The sequence below is a fragment of the Mesoplodon bidens genome (assembly GCF_964165515.1).
Source record: "Mesoplodon bidens genome assembly, chromosome: 3".
Lineage (NCBI taxonomy): Eukaryota > Metazoa > Chordata > Mammalia > Artiodactyla > Ziphiidae > Mesoplodon > Mesoplodon bidens.
The window spans coordinates 66,480,238-66,490,025 of NC_138178.1; the positions used below are offsets into that span (position 1 = coordinate 66,480,238).

At 42.0% G+C, this 9,788-nt stretch overlaps 1 protein-coding gene across 1 annotated transcript in view; it reads right to left on the reverse strand.

The window, feature by feature from the left end:
* The window catches only part of CHRNA5 (cholinergic receptor nicotinic alpha 5 subunit), a 52,702-nt gene extending 45,771 nt beyond the window's left edge, over positions 1-6,931 (reverse strand). The window contains exon 1 of the mRNA XM_081228549.1: positions 6,704-6,931. Within this exon, the coding sequence (XP_081084675.1) occupies positions 6,704-6,830 (127 nt within the window). The 5' untranslated portion in view covers positions 6,831-6,931. The remainder of the gene's footprint in view (positions 1-6,703) is intronic.
* Positions 6,932-9,788: the final 2,857 nt, after the last annotated feature.

Sequence of the window (9,788 nt, forward strand, 5' to 3'; positions counted from 1 at the left end):
TTATACTTGAGGATTTTTGTGTATGTTTGAGTTTTTCCACTATAAAACATTAATAAAAAGGATAACTTCTGCTTTGCTGCCTCACTGTTATGCGGAAAAAATGAAAAAGTACATTATCTCACTATGTCAGGTAGTGTCTAAGGTAGTTGAAAACTCTTTTTAAAGTTTGCTCCACTAAATTCGGTGGGTAGCTAAATAGATAAGGATTTTAAAAACCAATTCTAGGAAGATAAGACACAATAGTGTCCTCTATTGGCATTCTTCCATGAAGAATCATGATTTTCTTATCAAAAAGTATTAAAAAAAAGTCAGCCAAGGTGTTCTGCAACTAAATATGAATAATAGTAGCCCTTTACCAATATTTAGATAAAGATAAATTAACAGACAACACCCGCTATAATTTTAAGTTTCTTCCATAAATTCTTCTTAAATCTTTAGCATCTGCTACAACCTGAGTATATTAGAGCCTAACATGTAATACCTAGTTTAGCTCATTCATTCATTCAACAATTGTTGAGTGCCTGCTTCCCATGCCAGCCTCTGTTAGGTGCTAGAGGTAAAGCAGAAAACTCTGGTGCCTGCCTTCCTGGGGACAAGTTTGCGTATTTATTTACTTTCATCATATCATAATTATAAACTGTATGGCTATGCCGAGAACACCCCACAATGTGAAGGGCACCCCCTGCATATGTGAACATGGCTGCAGCCCTGAAGTCTAACAAAGAATTTCTCAACTCAACACTCTTGACAGTTTGGGCTAGAGAGTTCTTTGTTACAGGGGGCTGTCCCATGCACTACAGGATGTTTGGCAGCATCCCTAGCTTCCATCCACTGCACATAACACCCCCTCAATGTGACAACCCAAACCATGGCCAAACATCGCCAAATATCCCCTGGTTGGGGGGAGGGAGGGATGCACAAAACTGCCCCTGGTTGAGAGTCACTGGTCTAACAGTAGCTAGTAAGCAGCAGGTGTAGAACTAGAACCCAGATTTGTTTCTGTTCTCAGAATAATACTTTAGGGACTTCCCTGGCCATCCAGTGGTTAAGACTTCGCCTTCCAATGCAGGGGGTGCGGGTTCAATCCCTGGTCAGGGAGTTAAGATCCCACTTGCCTCGTGGCCAAAAAACCAAAACATAAAAAACAGAAGCAATATTGTAACAAATTCAGTAGACTTTTTAAAAATCTTAAAAAAAATAATACTTTAATGACAAAAGTAATGTATGATCATTGTCAAGATTCCAACCAAAAGCACATTAAGAGTAGGAAATCTCCCTCTCCTCCTCCTTATCTCCCTTCCTGCAAAGCTAACCACTGTCAAGTCTGTTGTGTACACATCTTAAAATACACACACACACACACACACACACACACAGGGGAAGAACAAATGTTTTCTTTTTAACTTCTGCGACTTGCTTCTGTCTGTCATTCAATTCTCTAGGTCAATGTACATCCATCCATCTCACTCTTTCTTCATAAGCCACAAAGCAGTCTGGGTTATGGGTGTATCATAATTTATGTAAACTTTCACCACTGGTAGGCATTTATACAGTCTTTAGTTTTTGGTTATTTCTAACCATGCTACAATGGAAAAATGCTGTAGTTAACATCCTTGTACAAGGACTTCTATGACACCAACTCGCAGGAGTAGAACTGCTGAGTCAAGGTATTCATGTTGTAAATTTTGCTGGTTACTGCCAATAGCCTTCCCTTTCTCCTTTACAGGTCACCATAGGAAGAAATAAGATAACGTATCTAAAAGGTTTGTAACAGTGATATATATTATATATACTCAATTAATAATTAAGGCATTCCTGGAGTAATCTTTCCCTACAAGTCTGCTTGTATGTTTTTTAAGTTAACAAAAAGTGTCTTGTATACCTTTTTAAAAGATCCTCTCTGCAGCAGTGCTAGGAGGGCTATTTTAAGCAATAGCAAGATAAAAAAGTGAACATAACCAACCATTTTGTAAATGAGAAGAAATGCATACTATATCCAACATTTTCAATGTGGCAAATAGGTATGCTTACCAGTCATTATTTTAAGTGTTACAGATGAAATGCAGAGGGGCTTTTTTTTTTCACTCTAGGATTTTCATTATATTTTCTATTGATTTTTATCACAGAATTATCAGATAAAGTTTCTCTGTAACTGATATGCTTTAGTAAACCTAATTTAACATCTTGCCCTCTCAGAACACTTGCAGTAAGAAAATGACCTTAGGCAGTGTTAAATTTAGGTCCAGTCAATAGTTTTCAAGAAGAGACAACTTGCACACTTTAAAAGTTTAAGCATCATCAGACTGAATAAATGCAGAGTTCACTATCGTAATTTGACACCTCTCAACGGGCAATAAATACATATTATGAGCTAGTATATTTACAGTGTCATGAACTAAAACACCTGATGGAACATGAAGTTGCCTCAGTTCACTATAGCCTGTGTGACCTTGATTAAGATTCTCGCAGGGCTTCCCTGGTGGCGCAGTGGTTAAGAATCCGCCTGACAATGCAGGGGACACAGGTTCGAGCCCTGGTCCAAGAAGATCCCACATGCCGCGGAGCAACGAAGCCCATGCACCACAACTACTGAAGCCCGTGAGCCACAACTACTGAAGCCCGCGCGCCTAGAGCCCATGCTCCACAACAAGAGAAGCTACCACACTGAGAAGCCTGCCCACCGCAACGAAAGTAGCCCCCGCTGGCAGCAGCTAGAGAAAGCCCACGCACAGCAACGAAGACCTAACGCAGCCAAAAACAAATAAGATGAAATAAATAAACATAAAATATTTTTTAAAAAAGACTCTTGCAAATTTCCTCCTTAGGATTGTCCAAATATGAATGAATAGTGGGGACTGGAAGGAAACATGGAAATGGGAAGACAGCTCTATTTGTTAGGCTGGTGGGATAGTGCTTAGTTTCTATTGGCCTTATCCTGTTTGGGCTATAGTTCACTGTAAATTCTCTGTTTCCATAGTTACTATCAATGGATCCTCTTAAAAATCCATCCAATTCATATGAATGGGAAACTGTCTACAACCTTGCTACTCAAAGTGTGGTACTCTGAGCAGCAGCATCCATATCACTCAGGGCCTTGTGAGAAATGCAGAACCTCAGGCCCCACCTCTGAACCACTGCCTGCATTATAACAACATCCCCAGAGGATTCCTGTGCACATTAAAGTTTGAGGGGCCCTGGTCTACAAGACTTAGAGCAGTGATTCTCAAGGGTGGGGAAGAGGGAGACAATTTTGTCCCCAAAGGCCCATTTGACAATATCTGGAGGTATTTTTTGGTGGCTGCTACTGGCATCTCGTGGATAGAGGCCAAGCATCCTGCCAAACAACCTACAAGGCAAAGGACAATCTCCCATAACAAAGAAATATCCAGCCCCAAACGTCAGAGGTTGAGAAGCACTGACTGAGAGGAAAAGCAGTTTTGCCCAACTCCATATATACACTGTTGATCGTAAAATAAAAAGAAATATAATATCAGAAGTTCATATTGTCCTTTTTGTCAGAATTCAAATATTCATATTTAATTCCTATCTTTATTGGTAAAAGGCTATATTTTATAATTCTTCTTTAGAAGAAAAGAACATGAGGTCACTGAGTTAAACACAGGAGAAATAATATCATCCTTTCCCAAAATGGAAACAGAACATTTAAATTAAAATTTTAGTCACAGAGCAGACTAGTTTTATATTGTCATTATAAAACGATACCTATGCTGTTCTGGAGAGCAGTTTTCTAAAGAAACAAATTGTAAACTTTTTTCCAAAACTATTCCAGTATTTACCAACTCTCATTGTCAAGACATGCTTATTTAATATTAAACTTAAAATTACATCTGAAAGAATTTAATTGCAATTCTTAGGGGAGAAAAATAATGCTATTAGAAGAAAAATGTTTTGTACTTAAATTACTGTACTACAATCTCATATCCTAATTATAAAAATTACCTACTAGATCTAATTTGTAGATTATAGGTTAAAAAAAAACCCTATTCTGAGAAATGACTGAAAACTTTTTCGAAGTTCCATCCATAGGCTACATTTACAAACTCATCTGAAACGTATCAGGAGATACACAAATAAAACCCTATCTTCCAGGTGCTTAGTCTAGCTCATAAAGCATACGTAGTATTTGCAAGGAAACAAAAATAATTTTAAATTTCAAATTAAACTGCATGAAAAGTTTATATCCTTACATAAGGCATCCAGATACTCTTTCGGATATAATCATAACAAAAGTAGAGAGGACAGTCGCTATATGTGTATTTCTATTAGCTTCTTAAGATGTTAATGAAAATGACTAAAGGTGAGAAGAAAAAGAATCTTTCATAGCTCTCATTTTCTATGAAATAATTATTTTATTTTCCTTTGAATGAAACAGAACTCAGCCCCTACATATACTAATAATAAAGTTTCAACCATTGAAAATGTCACACAACTACACAGCTAAGAAATATAACTGACTGATGACTATCTAATTTCCATAAATCACTCTTGTAATCATGGTCAGGTCAGTTTAAAAGGCTCGTATTATCTTAATATACTAGGTTAGTTATCTATACTTTGATACAGACAAAATTTCCTCCTGAGTATCTTTCACAGCTCTGTAACCTTCCACCAGCCAAATAAGTATAGCTGCTGGCAGACTAGACATTTTCTTTTCCTAGAGATTGGCTCACAGAAAACCATAAGGAAGAGTTATTAAGATCCTGAGATGAATATGAAAACAATAAAATGTAAATATAAAATTAATTATAGTTGGAAGGACCTGAAATCCATCTACAACCACCTTCTAATTTTAAAAATGGAGAACTAAAGGTTCAGCAAGGTCAAGCAAGATGCCCAAGGAAACACAGCAAATTAATGGCAGGTCTCCCAATTCCAGACAGTACTTCAGCAGTTTTACACAAAAGCATATTAACAATTAGGAGCAAGTGTGCAATTCCATCATTCTTTCAACATCACTTTGTTCTTCAAATGATCACTTACTAAGAGCACCAGAATCTTGGGATTTTAGAGTCTGAGAGGGAAGCCTTTCATGATCCCTCCTCTTACAGATGAGGAAACTGATATCCAGAGAGATCTTACTGTTCCATTCATTCATCCACAAGCATTTATTGGACTGCTGCAATAAACTAGGCCTTAGAGATACAAAGATACACATAAGATCACAGTTCTTAAGGAGCTCATGTGGGACCAAGAGAAAAAAATATATAAATGTAATCCAACAAGATGGTTATTATAAGAGAGGTATTCACTAAGAAGAGTGGGGGCAGAAAGGAATTAATCAGCTCTGATTGTTTGGATGTAACACTGTACACCAAGCATGAACAGATAGCTATTTACACCAATTAATCTTGGCTACAATGTTTTATATTAAAACAGATGAAAAAAGTTCCACTTTCACCAAAAGGAGTAGAGACTACTGTTTATTAGAGTGCCAGGCAGAGTGCCTGGCATTTCACGCCTATTATTTAATCCTGAAAATGACTCAGAGGTAAGCAGTATTATCCCCATTTTTCAAAGAAGGAGGACCGCTGAGACAAGCTTGTCCAAGTCAAGATACACCAGAGTCATAATTTGAACCCAGGTTTGCCTGGCTCCAAAATCACATTCCTTTCTTTCTGTTAAACTATGAATCTCTCTGCACAGGATTTATTTGTTTAAATCATCCTCCACGTTCTTTCTCTACAGTCTTCGTTAAGCAATACACCCTGCAATAAATAATTCTAGCCTTCAAGATTATCACTTCCCAGAATCAGGAATGAGAGTTTAAAAACCTTAAGGAAGGAAAGACAAGAAAAGGTTCTGCTATACCCAAATAAAGTTTCTTCACTCATAAAAATTGAAATATTGCTGTAGTGAACTTCAGCTTTTACCTCTTGCTTAAAGGAGGCTTACTTTTCTATGTTTAGATCACACCATAGGTGCTCCATAAGTAGTAGCATTTTTCTTCAATGTGTTGAGAGGGCAGACTCAAACTTTCTGAAGCTCTGAATTTTAAAAAGTACTAAGCATTTTCTTTTGTTGTTTCTATTCCTGTCCAAAACATTTTGAAATAGAGAAGGCTGGGAAAAAGCTCTATTCCAAGATGATAAGGAGGAATTTAGGATGCAAATGGTTAGCCCGCTGCCCAGCCTTCTACAGCTAACATGTTTCATCTTCGGGCAAAAAGGAAGACTTCAAATGCTAAGGGGTGAGTTGGGGAGGAGGACGGGGCCAAGGGGTAGAAGATCAAATCCTAATCCCTAGTATTAAGTCCAAGGAGCCTTCATAGTTGCCTGTGAATAAAGTAACTACGCGGGAAGCCCAGCTGAAACCAAGAAAGGAAAGACTTGCTGGATAACGACGGCATCCTTCATTGAAAAAGTTGTATCGAAGTACACACTAAGTCACCCAGCAGTCTCCAGTGATGCGGGTCATGGAACAAATTTCACAGAGGCCTTTTCTCTGCATTTAAATGAACACATCTGAGCATTTAAACTGAAACCTCACCCCCAAGCCCCCAGGAGAAAAATATAACCGCCCTCCGTATAACAAGATTTTCGGTGCGGGCCGCGGCCTCGCCGCTCTCCGGGCACCGGCGTGGAGCTGCCCCGGCCTCCCCGCGGTCCCCGCCCGGCTCACCCCGGCGGCCCTGAGCCCCGCCGCCCGCTCCGAAGACGCACCGCCCTCCGCCGCCCAGGCTCACCTCCGGGCACGCCGCCTCCCGCGCCCTCCGGACCCCAGCGCCCGGCGACCAGCTGAAAAACGAGGAGGAAGCGGAGCGGGCGGGGCCCGAGGCTGAGGACCCTGTGCTCCGACCCCCGCGCAGCCATTGCCCGGGACCCGCGCGGGAACGCAGGGAGCCGTCTCGCGACGGCCGCGTGAGGAACGCGGACTCGAGGGACCGAGCCGGGAGTGTGGGTTGGAGCCAAAGGCTAGCAGCGGCTGCGGAGGGGCTGACCGGCTCCTCAGCTGGAGCCGGGGTAAGCCTCCACTGCCCGCCGGATTTGGGAGGGCTCTGGGCGCGAGAAGACGCTCGGGAAGCCTAGCCCCGCCCAAACCCCGCCCCCTCTCACCTCTTGTTCCACCCAGCCCCGCCTCGTCGTCTCTGGCCCGCCCCTCCACTCATAGCCCCGCCTCCGTTCCGCCCCGTCGTTCCCCAGGCCCGGGTTTTGGCCCCACACTATCCATTCTAGCTCCACCTTTTTCACACCTGGCCCCTCCTCACCACTCTGGCCCCGCCTCCAGGCCCGACACCTGGCGGGTGAGATGTTGGAGCTCAGAGTCCCAGGAAGGGCAAGGCCAGAGGATGGCATCACAGGCGGGTCCTTAGTCTAACCACAGAGTAACCTTGGGCAAGCCGCTGCACACCTATGATAACTACCATTAATTAATGTCTGCTCCGTGCCCAGCACCAAGAGGGGAACCAGACAGACAGACTGCTCTCAGCAGACAGAAAACCAGTAAACATAAATAAAGTTATTGATGAGAGACGCAAAGGAAACAGGCGGGAGGCTGAAACATAGTGGAAGGGCACTTACTCCTAGGCTCCTGGCTGAAGCTCTCTCCACTCAACACTGCTGCCCACTAAATTCTTCCTTGCGAGGTAAATACCAGTCGCAGCTTGCCTGCCTCAAAACGCTGTTATGAGAGCCAAGTGATCCCCAACAGAAGACCAGCGAGGCGACACTGGGCAAGTCACCCTCCCTCTCTGGGCCTGCTTCTTCACCCTTAAAAGGAGGAGGATAAGCTAGAGGACTTGGAAGGTCCAGCTCTGACACTCATTCAAGCCATCCACAGAAATGATTTGCCGGTGTCTCAAATGCGGACAACGCCCTCCATGCTGCCATCAGTTAACGTTAGCAAATGTTAGTGACTCCATCTGCCGCAGACACTAGCAATTCCGATGGTGATTGATAATGACTACTAGAATTCCATCTCAAATCGCACTAGATAATACATTTCATCCCTTCTATTCGTAATTGATTAGAAAGCTTCATCTGGCTGAAGAGATTCAGGCAAATCATCTTTGAACTTCAATGGCAGTGCGTTTCTCTGATTCTTCACAGAAAGCTTTACGGATTTGACACCTCTAAGACTCCTTGTAAGCAGAAATATCACTCCAAGCTCCAGACTCTGAATCTGTTTAAAAACTAAACCTGGTTGCAAAGAATCCAAAGGTGAAAATTAGTTAAGACTTTTTTCCCCGACTAAGTACCACCAGGAAAATGGAAACAATATCCATTGAAACTAGTCTGCTTAAGCTGGACTTAGGGAAAGAAAGGGGCCACAGAAAATGATAACCAGGTTGTCACTAATTACACTTCTACATAGGAAGGAAAGACAGTACTTATTGTCCCTTATTTCTATTTTTCTCTGAAGAATTTATGGGGCATGTAGACACTTATGCAATTCACCCTAACGGTATTTGGAGAAAGTAAAGTGTTATTCTGCTTCTACAGCTAGGGGATTTGAAACTGAGTGGTTGAATAACTGTTGAAGGTCACAGCACCTGTCAGTGGAAAAAATAGAATTAAATGGCTGTTAGCTGAGCCATGGCAAGCATAATTGGGACTCCTAGGTCTCCCCAGAGTGTTATATCAATAACCATGAGAACGGACTTCCCTGGTGGTGTAGTGGTTAGGAATCTGCCTGCCAATGCAGGGGACACGGGTTCGAGCCGTGGTCCAGGAAGATCCCACATGCCATGGAGCAACTAAGCGCGTGTGCCACAACTACTGAGCCTGCGTGCCTAGAGCCCGTGCTCCGCAACAGGAGAAGTCACTGCAATAAGAAGCCCGCCCACCGCAACGAAGAGTAGCCCCTGCTCACCACAACTAGAGAAAGCCCGCGCACAGCAACGAAGACCCAATGCAGCCAAAAATAAACAAATAAATAAATAATTTTTATAAAATGATTAAAGGGGTAAAATTATAAAAAAACAACCATGAGAACAACAGTTATTTACATAATCTGTGAAAAAATAATACTTGTTGTTACTGTTCTTAAGTGAAAGGCAAAGTGTATAATTTGTTGGTCACTTTAAAATCCAAGCAAATAATTATAGAATATAATGTATGCATCTTGGATGGTTTTTTCTAGAATGATACACCAATTACTCTCGGTTGCTGGATATGGTGGCAGCACCTGACTCGGATAACAGGCGTTTTCACACTGCTAGGAAACGCTGGCTGATCAAATGACAATGGAAACTGGTGCTGTTGCTGTGGCCACCACCTACAAGGGTTCCCTAAAGTAGCATCTGTCTACCAACTTTCTGAGATTTGACCAAAGGGACTGTCATACAGTCTACGGTGCACCCATATCCCAGACACCACATTTCCTCTGAAGATTATGGAATTTTTGTTACACTTTCCTGCCTTCGCCCATCCTACTCCTCCCTTTCCCTGAATATCCAAACCCACCCTTTCTTCAAGACCCATTTCAAATGCCGCTTGCCCCTTGAAGCCTACCCTGGTTCCCCCACCAGACACAGCCTCTCCCTTCTCTGAACTTCCAGAACACTTTTATTTCTCTCACAGCACTTACCACGTTCCATCTTTTGGTCCATTTCTCTATACATCTTATGTCCTCTACTAGATAATGAGGTCCTAGGCTTAGAGTCTATGTCTTATTCATCTTTATAATACCCACTAGCCAGTCAGTGCCTTGCCATAGAAAGTGGAATATAATAATTATCATATTAACCTTGCTAGGTAGTGGGAGAATATAATAATCTAAGCACTTTTTAATATACTAGCACATTAAAACTCCAGCAGTATTAGAAGTGT